The sequence below is a fragment of the Bufo bufo genome, chromosome 2, assembly GCF_905171765.1.
Source record: "Bufo bufo chromosome 2, aBufBuf1.1, whole genome shotgun sequence".
Taxonomy (NCBI): Eukaryota; Metazoa; Chordata; class Amphibia; order Anura; family Bufonidae; genus Bufo; species Bufo bufo.
The window spans coordinates 801040379-801058385 of NC_053390.1; the positions used below are offsets into that span (position 1 = coordinate 801040379).

The 18007-nt window shown below is 41.5% G+C and overlaps 1 protein-coding gene across 6 annotated transcripts in view; it reads right to left on the bottom strand.

Annotated features, from left to right (window-relative positions):
- CTNNA2 (catenin alpha 2) overlaps nucleotides 1-18007 on the bottom strand; it is a 2102590-nt gene that overhangs the window by 1312016 nt on the left and 772567 nt on the right. Inside the window, exon 8 of one of the 6 annotated variants that reach the window (XM_040419293.1) lies at nucleotides 10431-10442. The exons of the other annotated variants lie outside the window; for them this stretch is intronic. Within the exon in view, the coding sequence (XP_040275227.1) occupies nucleotides 10431-10442 (12 nt within the window). The remainder of the gene's footprint in view (nucleotides 1-10430; nucleotides 10443-18007) is intronic. 6 annotated transcript variants of the gene reach the window in all.

Sequence of the window (18007 nt, forward strand, 5' to 3'; positions counted from 1 at the left end):
CCGGCGGGCACCTCCGGCAAATGGAGTACACAACGGATCCGGACAACGCAAGTGTGAAAGAGGCCTTAGAAATGTAATACAAAACCCCTGTGGTCCGCCCCCAACCCCCTTCCCACCTGGTAACAGGCCCACATCCAAGCAGAGAATGAAAAAACAAGTGGCCACAAATATGACTTTCTCCATTCGTGGGTCATGGGAGGAAAGCTTGCATGGATAACCCCCATAAAAGTGACTGGAGAGATGCACACAAATGGGCGGCCACTTCTCTATTTATTCTTTGCCTGGATGTCACTGGTGGGGCAGGGATCGGTGCACCCCCATTCTGGAGAAAGGTTAGGGTTTCAGAGGTGGGACCTACATATATCAGATATTGATTCTGGAGATTTGTCATAAATATCTAAGGCTACTTTAACACTAGCGTTTTGTCTTTCCGTTTGTGAGATCCGTTCAGGGCTCTCACAAGCGATCTAAAACGTATCCGTTTTTCCCTAATGCATTCTGAATGGAAAAGGATCCGCTCAGAATGCATCAGTTTGCCTCCGTTCCATCTCTATTCCGTCTGACGAAACTGAGCCGAACGGATACATCCTGACACAAAATGTAAGTCAATGGGGACGGATCCGTTTTCACTGACACAATCTGGCACAATAGAAAACGGATCTGTCCTCCATTGACTTTCAATGGTGTTCAAGACGGATCCATCTTGGCTATGTTAAAGATAATACAAACGGATCCGTTCTGAAAGGAGGCAGACGGTTGTATTATCTGAACAGATCCGTCCATGCCGGATCCTCACCAAACGCGAGTGTGAAAGTAGCCTTAAGATGGAAATATTCCTTTAATGATTAAAGTGTCTCAGAGTAAAATATATTCCGAAATTAAAGGAATTATCACAAAAATGTCAAATGTCAGTGAGGGCACAGCGACTGAGACCTTCTTCAGATGCTTTCCCAGGCTTTCTTAAAGAGAATCTGTCACCATAAAATGCACTGATAAACCAGGCTCATGTGAATGTAATGATGGCTTTCACTTAGAGAACTGTAGCTTCATTCTGGAGAAATTTTTTATCCATATGTAAATGAACAGTCATGTGCACCAAAGGTGGGCCCAAGCCACTCTGTGCACCCTTGGTTCACCTGCTTCGACTGATCGTCCCTCCCTCTCTTTCTTGGTTGATGCCTCCAGCAGCTATGTACGGTATATCGTAAATCTACTGTGCTAGTATTCATGTTGCTTTAGCTCCATCTAGTGGCCATTTATGCATTTATGTCCTTGTATGTCCCATGTGGACCACTGCATTTTATCCTCTTTCACTCTAGTAACATTATCAACTCTTCTCATATCTCATGAAATATCACCTGAAGGATATAGCATCATCCATGATCACCCTCCTGACCCATCGCTGGTACAGCTGGACCATTAGGAAGCATTGAAGGATTGTATATTTATGAACTTTTACATGCTGATTGTGTAGGAGCTGTATTTCATGGATATGGTTGTGTTGCTTAGCTTTGTACTGTACAGTAAGTGCATCTTCTTTCTGTTCCTCAGTTTCACCCCATCCTTGCAATAAAAGTTGACTTGGATGTTACTCCAGAGTCGAGTTGCTTGGAGTAGCTGTAGCTGCCTATCAACTTATGCCCCACTCATATATAAGGAGGAGAGAATAAGGACCATGTGAGATGACTAGTGTTGATCACGAATATTCGAATTGCGAATTTTAATCGCGAATATCGGCACTTCGAGAATTCGCGAATATTTAGAATATGGCAAAATATATTCGTAATCGCAAATATTAGATTTTTTTTAAAAATACCAGTTCATGCGAATATTTTATGCGAATTTTCTCAATCAAGAAAATAATGCCTGGAGATCATGAATTCGCGAATTCTCGAATATATGGCGAATATTCGCCCAAATATTTGCGAAATACCGCGAATTCGAATATTGCCCCTGCCGCTCATCACTAGAGATGACTATGAAGGAACTTGAGTATGTTAATTAGGAAGACCAAACTGACCAAAATTATCTTCTAGTCGGTGGTGGCCGTAACCCCTGGAAACAAGCAGTGTATAATGTGATGGAAAAATGAATCAAGCCAGCAAAGGGAGCAATATGGACAATCACTATAGATTAGGAAGTTCCTTATATTAATTTTGTCTACATGATAAATGCTATTTGGTGACGTGAGACAACCCCTTTAGGTTCACACTATCTACAGTTAATATCAGACAGCATTAGTAAACCTGCCCTATAATCTTCAGTCGTTCAAGATTTAGATGTCTGGTGGCAAAACACCATTTCCATACCTGAGGTTCTTAAAAATATAAGGTTGGCCAGAATCAAACTGGTGACTCCACAACACAAATAGTCAATGAGACACCTCATCTTCTAGCCCTCAGACCAAGAGGAAAATCACTTTCTGGACTCAGCCTCAGGAAGCAAAAGCATACCTTATAGATTGCCCATACTTATATACTATGTGCCCCATGCAAATAAGAAAGAGGGCTTCAGACCAAAAAGTTAACTGGACAGAAGGTCCTAATGCTGGTTAACAGTGATGATCAGTTTGCAGTGTTCGCCAGCGAACACATGCGGGCTGCCATCTTAAGTAAGGTAGACTCAACCGTCCGGTGATGCACAGGTAAGCCGGTCTGAAATCAAATGGAGTCACCGGGAGCAGGCAGTGCCGAGAACAGCCCGATGAAGGCCTCCGGCGGCTGTTCTCGGAACTGCCTGCTCCTGGTGACTGCATTTGATTTCAGACCCGCTCCTGGAACAGGCACAGGTAAGGGCTTACCTGTGCATCGCCGGACGGGTGAGTCTACCTTACTATAGATGGCAGCCCGCATGTGTTCGCTGGCGAACACTGCGAACTGACCATTACTGCTGGTTAATTTCTTCATCTTTACTTGATCCTTGGGCCAATTCTAACTTAAACGCTAACAATGAAGTTCCTCAGGAGATGGGAAATCACAGGTTCTTACCACCTAATAGCATGAGACTTACAAAACGTACAAAATCCAGATCCAAATTAATTCATTTTGACCTGTTTTATACAATAAAATGACCATTTTAAGTTCAGTATCAATAGGGGATGCTGAGGAGACAGTCACACCCAAACCCTTGGCCTGAAGGGGCCCAAAGGCTTATCCTTCTAATGTACATATACATTTTTCATCCTCGTTTACCGGGATGGCAAGAATCAAATTTACCTGTAAGAAGACAGTAACAGAAGACAAAAATCAATACCAGGACACGATCCCTGTAAAAAAAAAAAAGGAACTATATCTGAATATAAATCTGTGGCCAACAGTAACCATGGAAACTAGCGTCTTGGGAAAGGACTCAGGAAGTTGCTCTTCCATAACAACGTAGGCTCTCCATCGGTTGCTAGTCACATGACTATAGCCGGAACATTACTTTTTTGACAGCGCTGTACGAGATGAAGGTCTGTTTATTAAAAGCGAACAGGCGGAGAGAGGTGCGCCAAAGCCCAATCTGATTTTATGTATTTATTTTTTATGTGCAGACCGGATATGACTGCTAAATTATTACCGGCTTCATTAAAGCTTCGTACTCGATGGAAGCATCTGATCCTGCAGATTTGTGGACTTTCAATTTCCGTACCTTCATGAAAATGTTATTTTTTTTTTTTTTTTTTTCTGAAAGCACAGAATTTTCTTGCATCTAATGAAAAGTTTTCTTATGCTTTTTTAATGATAAAAGTAATGGATTACAAGTTATAATCAGTTCAGGGAATTTTATTGTGGATTCAAAAATGAAAGTAAAAATTATTTTTTTCAGAGACGCTATCCATAGAACAGGCCATTGATACATGACCAACGAGGGCTGGAACCCTATCCATCAGTAGAAGTACAGTCTGATACTGCCATTGTCATTTCAATGGGCAGAGCCACAATACCAGGCATGGCTACATTCAGATATACACAGACATGCTTCGACGAACGATAAAGGAGAGTTCAAGCTGATCAGTGAGGTCACGAAGGTCACAGATCATACACTGGCATAAAGATGGGCCATCAATTGTAGAGCCTGGAAAACCTCTTTAAAGGGCACTTGTCAGCAGGAACAAGCCTACTAAACCAGGCAAACTGCCCGGTAGGGTTTATCCTGCTGATTAAAATGACACCAGTCTTGTGAAAATTGGTTGTGCCATTCCTGAGAAAAATAAAACTTTATTCTTTTTGCAAATGAGAGCTTGAGTGCAGTGAGGGGCGGAGCCTAACCCATCTGTCCTCAGCTTTCCAGTGCTGGCCACGCCCCTCGGTGCACTGAAGCCCTCACTTGCAGAAAATAAAAGTCTTTTTTTCTCATAAACGCCACAACCGATTTTCAAAAGAAAGGTATCATTTTAATCAGCAGAATGAACCCTACCAGACAGTGCGCCTGGTTTAATATAGTTAATCCTGCTGACAGATGCACTTTAAAGTAAAACTCAACCAAAATTATGAAGTGCAGCTATGAATATGTAAAGATTACAATCCTCACAAAGTTTTACTCACCTGGGGCATCCGTCTTCTGAGACCTTCCCTCCCACGCTTCAGTTTGCAGGTAAAATGATATATCCTACCTGAAGCAAATAGCGATATCAAGCGACAAGGTTCTTAGTGACTACTCTGATTCGTTACAAATTATAGGGTACGTTAGTAAAGTCAGGAATGTAAAGCATAAGCTACTTAAAAGAGAACCTGCCACCTCTTCTGACGCATTTGTTTTAATAACTACAGTACTTGTATTCCCCATGTAATAACAATTATGGAGCATCTATTCCTAAGACTCTATGTTGTGCCATTTCTCTATTATTCCTACTAGAAGTTTAAGAATAAATTGCAAAAAGTCTGCAATAAAGGTCCAGCTGGGTCTTATCAGTTGGGGTGTGTCCCTGCACAGTCTTATACTATCCAATCAATGCTGCCAGTGTCAGACTGTGCAGCCCCCCCTCCAACTGGTAACATCCAGCTGTACTTTTATTGCAGACTGCTGGCAATTCATTCATAACTTTTAGTAGGAATAATATAGAACTGCACAAGATAGAGTGAGCAGAATAAATGCTCCAGAATTGTTATTGCATGGGGATGTCAGACATGTCAGGAGAGGTGACTCTAAAGCAGGGGTGCACAAAGTGCGGCCCGGGGGCCACATGCAGCCCTTGATACCATTCTGTGCGGCCCGCAACCATCTAGTAACAGACATGTATGCCTATGTCTTGTGGCTGCTCACATGTATTTTTCATGTATTTCTCCCATTAGATGGGAATCCTGGAAGTGTAACTAGACATTAATGGTATATAATGTGTGTTCAATATGCCATAAGTACAATATTTCAGTTGTTAATACACCTTTAAATTTTAATTTCGGCCCTCGTCATTGGTTCAGTCTGGCTATGTGGCCCCCAACCTGGAAACGTTGTGCACCCCGTCTAAAAGAATGTCCATCCTCAGAACATGTAAATTAAAATAGCAAAATTCTAGGTACCCATACTCCCACCCCATATATGCCTCCCTTCCTCCAATTCTGCCCTGATGATTCCTTGTTTCCCTGATGCTGTCAAGAACATGAACAGTAAGTACAGCTGAGAAATGGAACTGGAAGACCCCTTGAAGCATTAAATAGGAGAAGGGTCATGTAGCAGATCTGCTCATAGGAGAACCTGCATAGAGTATCTTGACAGCAGAGAGTCATCAGAGTTTCTTGTCTGTTCTGTAGACCTTCTCAACTTCTAGGTTCCATAGCAGCTGCTATATTCACTTATATAGCCCCAACATATCGCACAACACTGAATAGAGATAGTTATCGCATCATGAAGTGGGGCTCACAAGCTAAATTAACCTATTGATATGTTTTTGATGTTTTAGAAGAAACTGGAGCACCTGGAAGAAACCCAGGGAAACATGGAGAGACCACACAAACTCAAACTAGGCGTTTCACCACCATTTCAGGAAAAATTCATTCGTTACCACGAAGTGCAAAAACATTTGTCTTTGTGACTAATCGAATTTTTCCTGAAATTTGGATCGAAGTCCATTTAATTAACTTTGATTCAGTGTTGAGCGAATCGAAGTATCCAAAGTAGATTTCGATCCAAAAATTCCTGGAAAATTTGATATGAGCGATGCTGAATTTTTATGTGCTTCGTGGTAATAAATCAATTTTGCCAGAAATGGTAAAGAAATAAATACAAAATTATACTCACCTCACCCATTTGAGCGCAAAGAGACTGCCACAGCCATCTTGATTGAAGATCCTGCTGAAAATCTTGTGCGCAGTGACGTATGATGTCACCACGCCGGCCAGAGTGATGACGTCATCACGCACTGCACAAGATTTTGCGTAGGATCTTTAATCAAGATGGCTGCGGCAGCCTCTTCGTGCTCAAATGGATAAAGTGAGTATTTTTATAACCTATTTTAACCCCGATCAGCGATGAACGCGGCATCTTAGGTGTTCAATGACGGGGGCGGCGCAAATGCCGTTCCCCGTCATTGCGCCCACTACTTACAAAGAAATGCGCTTCGTGACAAAGTAATTCGTCACAAAGCAAATTTCTTTGTGAAATTCGGCAAAGCAGCCAAATCGAACTTTGCTCATCTCTAATGAAACGGTTGTACTGTAGGTTCATTTGAGGGACACTGCCGAAACACTTCCCATGGGGGAAATCTATTGTTTTTTTTCTCTTTCAATTAGACAGATACAGTGAATCTTATCCAAAAGGCCACCATTCTGCGAGGACAATCCCATATTCAGACCAAATCTTCAGTTCTATCATATATTTGGATACTTGCCACCTTCTTTGAGGGAACCACTCCACTTGAAAACAACTTTTCAATGCAATTTTGGGTGGTCCTTTCCAAGGTATTTCATGTTAGCCAATACAGGCCTATGAAGATTCAACTCTTGGTCAGTAGTTGTAGATTCATTTATGAAAGATTTACATTAAAAATGCTAATGTGTTATTTCCAGCCAGACACAATCGTTTAGAGAGAAAAATGTCAGGAGAATCTGTCCTTTTGCCTTACGAAAACATTCTCAGAAGCATTTGCTAAAAAGGTGTTTTCAGACAGGCCGGTAAATAGCCTATCTAATCAGCAAGTACCACACACAAGCATGCAATGCAGTGATGAACAACCTCTGTCTAGTCATCTGCTTACAGATGCAACTATATCTCTCTCCAAGGACTTCAAGTGTGTGAAGACCTAGCCCGAGCAGCGGGAGAGCTGATAAAAATGACATAGTCTTTAAGAAAAGGAGCCTTCAAGAATGATAATGCGAGCATCTGAAATGTGAATATGACCTGAGTGATTAATAGCAACGCTCTATACTCGGAAATCTGTCTGCTTTAAAAGAACATTACTACCCCCATAGACTAAAGGAAGCTCATCTGATACTAGCATCAGTAACATCAAGACCATCAAAAAGACCCTTCAGAAGTTTAGATTTTTATAGGTCACATCTGACTAATATTTGATATATACTATTTTATTATAGTAGAGAATTGCTCCAATTCCCTAACAGACTCCTGTCAAACACTGGTAAGAAGTAGTGATGAGTGGCATAGGCAATATTCGAATTCGCGATATTTCGTGAATTTTTGGCCGAATATTCGCCATAAATTAGCAAATTCGAGAATTTGTGATCTCCAGTCATTGTTTACTTGATTGCGAAAAATAGGCAATGTAATATATTCGCGATAAATTTGCGATTAGAATATTCAACACTATTCGCAAATATAAATATATAGCACTATATTCTAAATATTCGCGAATTCTCAAAGTGGTGATATTCGCGATTAAAATTCATGATTCGAATATTCGCGCTCAACACTAGTAAGAAGTAACATATGATAAATTGCATCAGGGGAATCCTTGTAGGAATAGTATCCATATTGATAACATGGTAAGTTCAATGTTGATCCAAAAGAAGGCAAAAATTCCCAAGAGATAAATTTCCTTATCTTAGGGGAAAAAATTCTGCCATGACTTCAAATATGGCAATCAGAATAAATTCTTAAAGGGGTTGTCTCACCTGGAACGTTGGTGGCATATTGCTAGGATATGTCACCAATATTAGATAGGTGCAGGTCCCAACTCCGGCACCTTTACCTATCTCTAGAAGGGAGGGCCCAAAATTCGGCACCAAGTGCGCCATGCAGCTGTCCTCCATTCTTCTCTATAGGAGTGCCGAAAACAGTTGAGTGAACGCGCTATTTTTGGAAGTCACATAGAAATGAATGGCGAGAGCACAGTGCAAGCACGGCCACCACTCCATTCACTTCTATGGAACTGCCGGAAATAACCAAGCCAGTGTTCATCTATTTACGTAAGTCTCAAAGAATTGAATAGAGGACAGCCACACAAGTGCAGAGAGCTCTTGTTCTCTTTGGGAGCTTTGTAGAGCAGGCATGTCCAAACTGCGTCCCTCCAGCTGTTGCAAAACTACAACTCCCAGCATGCCTGGATAGCTTACAGCTATAAGGGCATGCTGGGAGTTGTAGTTTTGCAACAGCTGGAGTGCCGCAGTTTGGACATGCCTGTTCTAGAGGTAGGTATTGGTCCCAGTGATGGGACACAAAACTATCTGACAATGGTGGCATATTGTGTTCCAGGTGAGATAACCCCTTTAAATCAACAACCTTTTCCAGTAAGTAGAACCCATAATATGTAATATTACACTTTGGAAGATCATCCAAGCCCCTCTTAAACTCTAAATGATCACAACCTCCTCTTATAGAGATCTTGGTAGACTCACGCCTCTTACTGGAGAGAATTTTTTATCTATGCTGAAGAAGGAACTTTCAAAAAAGGCTATGATAATTTTACTTCACCACCAGCATTATGTTATAAAAATGTCATAATGTACAATGATAGGGAAATCCTTTTAACTTAAAGAGCTCATGCCAGCAGGATCGAACCTATACTGCCTGGTAGGGTTGATCCTGACGATTAAGATGGTAGTTGTCTTGTGAATATTGGCTGTGGCGTTCCTGGGGAAAAAAAGCCTTGAGGGTTTCAGTGCATAGGGTTTCAGGGTAAGTGCTCCTCAGCTTTCCAGTGCTGCCCACACCCCAGTGCATTAAAGCCATCATGTTCACAAACAGTAAAGGTCTTTTTTTTGGGGTCGAATATGCCAAAAACAGGTATAATTTTCATCGACATACTCAATTCTACACGGAAGCACTCCTGGTTTGATACGGTTGATCCAGCTGACAGGTGCTTTTTGCGACAATCAAATGATAACTGTGCAGAGAAAAACTTCTAGCCTTAGTTGTAGGACCTTAACCTGTGTAGGTGTTTTCAAGCCATGAAAAATCTTTTTAAAATAGCTGAGAATGTAATAGAACATAAAAGTCAAACTAACCGTATCAATCTCCTGCCACTCTGTACTTCAGCACACGCTTGACATGGAAATGTGACTACTGAAGCCAATCACTGACCACTGCAGCTAGTGATTGGCTGAGGGGTTACATGTCCATGTTGAGAGGAAGTAGAAACCGGCAAGTAACCAAGTAAGCATTGGAAACGGAGAGGGGGAAGATTTTTAAGGTGAGCGTGACATTTCTTGTTATTTTAAAACAGTCTAAGGCAGCGTTCACATTACCACAATTTATTTCTGTTCTGTTACTTTCTAGAAGCAGAAATATGAAAATAACATAACATACACATGCCACGGGGTAATGTGGATAACAGGTACACCAGATAAACAGACAGCATAGGATAACAGTCTAGGCGTAGAAGCTAGTGAGGGAGAGATGGTTACCTCTTAGCAATCCCTGAGTCTCTCCCTGACTCCTGACAGTATGTGCAAGCCCTGATGGTGGACGAACACATATACTCGTACCTAGACCCTGCTAATACTATGGCAAACCCTAGATCAGTGAGCGGGGAATGAGACTGCCGGTACCTTCCACAGTGAAGGGGCCAGCGTCTCCCTGAGACCTAGACTGACACAAACAACACAGAGCAAAAGTGGAACTTAGCTTGGGAAGAGTGAGGAACAAGGGATCCACAAACAACCAGCAGGAACTCCAGAAGGACATATCAACCGCATGGTGAGAAGTCAGAGGCAGACAAAAATAGAGCCTCTAACCAGCAAACAAGCCGAACCTGTGGAGAGGTGGGATCCCACCCACAACAACAAACTGAAAGGAAACACCTAGAACCTGTCAGATAGGCTCACGTGCAGCAAGTCTATCTGATCTCCTCAGATCTCTCACAGGGCACAGCTGACCAGAACGATGCTGAATGGAAGCCATTGGCCATTCGGGTTCCATTTAGGAGTCCATAATTTAAGTCCTGCATACAAAACTTTTCTTTCTTGCATTTCAAATGGAATCTGTCACAGAGACTCTGAACTAAGCCTCAATGAAGGTGTGAATGTGCCCTAAACTGTGTACAAAGTAATCTTTCATACACTACTAGATTCCTAACCACATGTCACACTCTGCTCATCATCATACTTCTGGTTATAATGGAACCATGTCAGATACCGTATGTTGGATCAATTTAGTTGGATACTGGATTGCCTTGATGGACTTCATGGATGCCAACAGGGTCTACTGGAGTTTTAGTAGTTTTGACAGTAAGAGATCACTAGGGATCCCTGGTACACTACATTAACAAAAGTGTGAATGATTTATGTTCAATAAATAGCATGTACCTTAAAGGGGCTTTTCTGAAATTTTTATACTGATAACTTATCTTCAGGATAGGTCACCAGTATCTGATCGGGGGGGTCTGACACCCGAGACCCCCTCCGATCGGCTGTTTGAGTAGGCAGAGGCGCTTGCTGTAGCACAGTCGACTTCTTGCAGCTTTCCCTAGATCAGTGAAGACACGTTCATGTGTCACGTGGCCTAGGAGCACCTCAGCCTCATTTAAGTGAATGAGGCAGAGAGCGATACCAAGCACAGCCACCATACAATGTGTGGTGCTGTGCTTGGTAAGCTGCAAGAAAACACTGGTGACTTCTTAAAACATTTGATTGTATTGTGAATTTTGACAAAAAGTTTCAAAAATGAGTGAAAGACAAGTATCTCCATTTTTCATTTGTTTCCTAATGGGTTGCTGATATCTCCATGTACCAATGCTATAATAATGGGTGTAGCCCACCTCTCCATATAATGGCTAGGAGTGTTGAATTTATCAGAAGATCATAAGTCCGTGCATTCATTCAGTCAGCAGTATTTAGCTTTTATTAGCTGCTGGACAATGACATGAAGGACAGCTAATTCAGCCGAGATACTTGAGAAGAAGTATAGATTACCATTATTACCATTACCTCTCTTTATAAGAATTACATTTTCTCTACTTAATAATATGAAGATGGAAAGGAGTGGGAGATCGGTATTCATGAGAACATCAAAAACAGCTTCCTGGATCTTGCGTGGAGTGTGGGTTGCTGTCTAATTCCTTTAACACTTGCGCTGCCTCCTACATGATATTGGCACGGCGAGGATGTTGAGACATTGCTTGGAAAGTACTGCAACTCTGGTCTCTGTTAAGAAAAAGGAGTGACCCAGAGGAAGCCTACAGCATTGACAATGCATGTGACATGCAAACAGAAGGAGAAAAAAAATTGTCTGCCATATTTTTCTGGAATAATAAACGACAGGGCTGGAAAGAAGTGAAGATCCTGTGGAGATAACTGGGAAACAGCTTATTAGGAAAGATAAACAATCTGCCGTTTGATATAACACTACGGCTTCACGCATCTATGGGCGCTGAATTACAAGTTCTCACGGAGACTCTGGAAATGTTTTGTTAGATTTGGGTAGAGTTGAAACTCACGGGAGAACTGTCAGAGGGAAGTAGGAAGCTGTGGACTGCATGGGAGGTTGAATCATCAGTGGCAATTAAAGTGCCAAAAAATGCTGAGTAATGGCCTCCTATTCGCTATAAAGTATAACAAGAGGTAAATAGTTGATGACACGTTTTTCACGGTGCTCTACAGATCTTCACTTCACCCAGTCCATACTGGGGCTCAAAATTGAAATTCCTAAAGACAGGCGAGGGCCAGTTTAATAGGAAGCCAAATAACCTGTAGTACCAGAAAACACAAACATGGGAGAACATACAAGCTCCAATAGAGGCCCTAACCACTGAGCCACCAATCTGACGATACACATAATCTTTTAACTAGACTTAGCGCCTTCTTGTAAAATGATTAACTGCACATCGGAATTTCAAGTTGTTTAGCGCAACCTGACATTAGTTATGGCACAGGCTTAGGAGTTGAGCCCTCACCATCCACACCGCAGGTCAGCTGATATGATCTTGCTGCAACTGCTGGGATTGGAGCTACCTCTGATCCCAGCAGTTTAACCTCTTTGATGCAGCTGTCAGAATCTAAGTGATTTGACAGAGGGAGTGGGCTCCCCATCAGCATCCCTCGAACTGGGTGAGTACTATCAGTCTCAGTGACTGTAGATATTGCTTTCGTATTCTGAGTATAGTAAAATATTATAGAAGAGCTCAAATGATCACATTGAGAAGTGCCCTAGTAGGACTAAAATTAAAATTTGAGAAGTTTAAAGTTTGTAAAAAAAATGACTAATGTTTATTAATACTATAGATATTAATTAACGTTTAATTAATGTTTATTAACACAAAAGGTATTATTAGTAATAGTACCTTTTGTGTCACCCCTTGCGAGCAGGGCCCTCACCCCCAGCATTTCAGTTGTATATTAGCCAGTAACGTTGCGACGTCTTTTGTTTTGTACATGAACCCTCTGAATTTGTAATGCGCTGTGGAATATGGTGGCGCTAGATAGATAAAGATTATTATTGTTATTGTTTACAAAAAAAAAAAAAAAAAAATTCTGGTTGTAACGTTCAAAAGTTGAAAAAAATATTATACGTATTGTTAGAATTGTAACATCAAGTCAACATGATATCTGAACTATAAAGAATGCACTGGAAAAAATAGCACAATACAACGACAACTATTTTTCCACCCCCCCAAATAAATAAAATGCTTACCAATAATTTATGTGTACCCCAAAAGATTTCCAAAAAATCCGGCAAAAAAACATGGCTATATACAGGTAAATCAATGGTCAAATAAAAAAAAAAGTTGAAGGGGTTGTGGAAGAATGGCTGAACTTGTAAAGGGAAGCCTACTTACCTGCTTCCCGGTGTTGGCTCCCCTCTCCTTCTCTTCCAGGCCTGGGCTGCTCCACTGGGCTCCCTCGCTGAAAACATCCAGTTTGACATCAGCACAGCCAATCACTGTCTGCACAAGCAGAAACCGGATCCCTTTGCGTCATGTGACCATTTGCCATGAGTCACCACCAAGGCCAGTGATTGGCTGCAGGCAATGTCAAACCAGGGGGGAGAAGGAGCGGGGAGCCGGAAAGAAGTTATGTAATCCTCCCCCCCCCGCCTCCCATTCTTGCACAAACCCTTTAAGGTTCTTGGAATGTGCCAACCTAAAAACTACTTTTTTTCATGAAATGTGCTTTAGAGTGCAAATGTAGTAAACCTCAAGAAATGTCTACATGTTTGGTACTTCCATAAATATATTGACCTTTAGAATGAAGGTAACATGTTATTTATCTTGCACGGTGCATGGAGCAAAATGTATAATGCAAAAACAAAATTGGTGCCTCAAATTATTGTCATTAAAAAACACAACCTGTCCTGCAAAAATACAAGCCCTTATTCAGCTGGGCCAATGATGGCAAATTAATAGTGCAGACAAAAGAAGGGGAAAAATGTCATAACGGCCAAAACTGGCTGTGTCTTTAAAGGGCATCTGTCAGCAGATTTTAACTTGGCAGGTAAAGGCATCTGTGTTGGTCCCATGTTCATATGTACCGCATTATGCAAATGAGCCTCTAGGAGAAACAGGGGCGTTGCCATTACACTTAGAGGCTTAGCTCTTTCTACAACTGCCGCGCCCTCTGCACTTTGATTGACAGGGGCAGGCAGTGTAAACGTCATTACACCTGGCCAATCAAAGTGCAGAGGGGGCGGCTGTTTCAGAGAGAGAAGAGCCTCTAGGTGTAACAGCAATACCCCCAGTGTTAATTTTCATATATTAAACCATTATTTTTCACAGCAATGCGGACTCATATGAACATGGAACCAACACAGATGCCTTCAGTTGCCAATCGCACATGTAATAGGTCAGCCAGTGTCATAGGTACAAAACTGCTGACAGATGCCCTGTAACCTCTTAGTGACCACCCATATGTCTTTTTACGGTGGACACTAAGGGACCTTAGGCTGGGCCGCCACCTTTTCAGGGCGGCCCGGTCTAAGCATTACATGGATCCCCCATGCAGTGGAGAGTGGAGGCTCGGCTCACACATGAGAACCATGCTGGTGCTCTAACAGCCCAAAATGCAGGAGTGAGCGGACTCCCTCTGTCTCCCATCAGCACCCCAAAAAAGCGATCGCTGGGTGCCGATGTTTGTATAGGGAGTCTGGGACTTGGTGTAGGGCCCAAGCATGCCCTCAGTGTTCGCCTGCTGGTCAATGTCAGTATAGCACTGACATTAAAATGCACTGCACTATAGGTAGAGTGCAATGTATTTTAGAAGCATTTGAAAGATTGGCGTTATAGAAAAAATTATAAAATAAATAAATAAATCCAATTAAAAATAAGCTGTTTTTTGCCATTGAAAATACGCTTTTCAATGAACAAAATTGCAAAAATAGAATCTCCCCCACATGATTGCTATCTCCATGTCCATAAAAACCCGCACTACACAAATATTATGTAAATCATGCCCTATGGTGAACGCCATTAAAAAAAATGCAGGAATTACTAATTTATTCTCAGTCACCCCCAAAAAACTTAATAACAAGCAATCATCAGGTGTTATTTACCACAAAATGATACCAATAAGAACTACAAGTCTTCCTGCAAAAATTAAGTCCCCACTCAAATCCATAGAAAGAAAAATAAAAAAGTTAGGAGTCTTGGGAAGATTTTCATTATTTTTTTTAAAAAGGGGCTTTATCGCACAAAAGTAGCACAATGCAAGAAGAACTATATGTATTTGGTATCACTGTAATCGTACTGACCCAGAGAATAAATATATAATGTTATAAATATGAACGCCGTAAAATTTATAATGTAAAAACTCATTGACAGTATCGTTGTTATTTTCTATCTCCCTCCCAGAAAGGGTTAATAAAGGTTAATGAGAAAGATAACTTGACGTGCAAAAAAAAGCCCTCATATAGCTATATAGACGGAAAAATTAAAAAGTTATAGCTCTTGGAGGGCGACGAAAAAAGAAATACAAATTTTTGGTCAGTAAGGCCCAAACCAGGCTGGTCACTATGGGGTTAAGGGTTCAAAAATATATTCTGAGTTCAAAAGTAGAACAAAAATTAAAAATAAACCTGTATTGTAATTTTCTTTAAATGGATACACCCTACGTCTTCATGAATCAATTTGCCATATGGTCAATCCAGTATGGGAGAGAACAGAGCTGCCAACTACATGTGATGGACACTATGTTCAGGGCAGTGTTTTTTATTTCTTTCCCATGGGAGTCATAGAAGGGTTCTGTTACAAATTCTGGAATATCCCTCCCCCCAACCTCTCAACCCCTTCCCCAATGTATACTGACCATAAAGAGAGACAAGACGGGGGACAAGATCCTTTGGTTGAAATAAATCAACAACATTTCCAATAAGCTGAGGATTGTACAGTGATGGCAACCGGCCATATATCAAGAGTTTTTATCTGTCAACAGCAAAGTCTTATCCTCTGCAGAGGTTGTAACACTTATCGTTCAGAGTACTTCACAAGGAAGGAGGCGCTGCCAGATGCCCATCTCTACAGCATCCACACACACTCCTGATGACTAGGTGGTTCAGCCTCCTCTGGGCTCATTGGTGGTGCTCCCCTGGGTTAAGCCTCCTCTTGGCTCAGGCAAGCTGTCCGGATTTAGGTCCCAGCCTAACACAGCTGTACAGGGAGTAAAAGCCAGTTTCCGCTGATTCACTCCCACAGGCAAAGGTTATGTTCACATCTACACCATTTTGTCCAGCTCTCCATTCCATTTCAAGATTTGAAGGATACTATATCTCCTTATGGAGAGTGTCTAATCAGTGTGAGGAGACTTATAGGCCAGGCAACGGCCCTCTGGAATTCTGGGAAGACGGTAGGCAAATGAGTCCTTAACAAACTCTGCCTCTAATGCCACCAGATGTAAGATAGCTGTCCTATATATCAATGTTTGACCCTTTAAACAGGCCTTGAGACATGACTTGGACAATAATCAAGAACTGTATTCTATTCTAGGAAATGAAAAATAAAAAAAACAATAGCAATGGATCTGTCATATGATGGAAACGAGTGGCACCTTATGGCCCCCTCTGACTATAATGGGTTTCTGTTAATGAGTAGTGTTGATCGCGAATATTCTAATCGCAAATTTTTATCACGAATATTGGCACTTCGAGAATTCGCAGATATCTAGAACATAGTGCTATCTCTTCGTAATCGTGAATATTCTAGATTTTTTTTTCCATCAGTACCCGAACCCTCACTGCTTCTAGCTTGTGGGCCAATGAGAAGGCTGTAATATCTTTGACTTTAGGAGTAGTGTTGATCATGAATTTTTGTATCACAAATTTTTTATTGCAAATTTTTATTGCAAATTTTCTGATTGCTGATTTTTGCAATCAAGACAATAATGACTGGAGATCACGAATTTTCTAATTCGCGAATATATGATGAATATTCACCCAAATATTCGCCAAATATTGTGAATTCGAATATTGCCTCTGCCGCCCATCACTGTTAATGAGCCCGGAATGATACCAGACAAAGCAACGCAGTATGCTGGAATTTTTTAGTAGAATCTGATAAGGAAATCCCAACCAGAGCCTACCCCACCCTATCCAGACCTGCCCACATGGTCATCACAGTGCACTTGCACCTCTTCATCCCCAAGCTTGTTACTGGGACAGGCACCATGAGCTCCCACCCAATTATGACCCTTACAGCCTATGTCCACATCGGAAAAGCATGGCCATATCTCTAGATGCAGGAAACAGCACAAGTGCAACAAAAACTGCAAACATATACAATTACAGCATGATACCTGACATAAAGTGGCACATGTTCATCTTACACCCTCTTGTTGATATAAGCCAACACCATCTATACCATGCTGGCAGTGATTGTGAATGTTATATATTATAAATATTACTTATTACTATGTTTATGTATGTAGTATTTTAATATATATATATATATATATATATATATATATATATATAATTTTTTTTTTTCTCTATTTTATCAAAGTTGTATAGCAGAAAAGGTAGATGGCAATCATAGGCAGGAGAAACATCTCCCCTTAGCAGTGGCGACTCTAGGAACAATATATAGGGGGGGCACAAAGATACCACAGTCAAAAATGGGGGGGGCAAAAACAAAATAAGTATATATAAATAAGATTACAAAATATGAGAGAATTGCGGTCTGCAGGGATACGTTTATAATAAAACGATTTACTTACAAAAGAAGCTGTTCAGTCGTCTGCTGTGCCGTCCTCTGCTTGCTTCCGCGGATTCTTTCCCCTTCTTTCTGTCTCTCGTCAGTGCGCAGGCGTACTGTTATGGTGGATCTGTGAAGACACACTGTTATGGGGGCATCTGTGGATGACACTGTTATTATGCCTCTCATTAGCCCCCATATGCCTCTCATCATTAGCCCCCATATGCCTCTCATCATTAGCCCCCATATGCCTCTCATCATTAGCCCCCATATGCCTCTCATCATTAGCCCCCATATGCCTCTAATCATTAGCCCACATATGCCTCTCATCATTAGCCCCCATATGCCTCATCATTAGCCCCCATATGCCTCATCATTAGCCCCCATATGCCTCATCATTAGCCCCCATATGCCTCATCATTAGCCCCCATATGCCTCATCATTAGCCCCCATATGCCTCATCATTAGCCCACATATGCCTCATCATTAGCCCCCATATGCCTCATCATTAGCCCCCATATG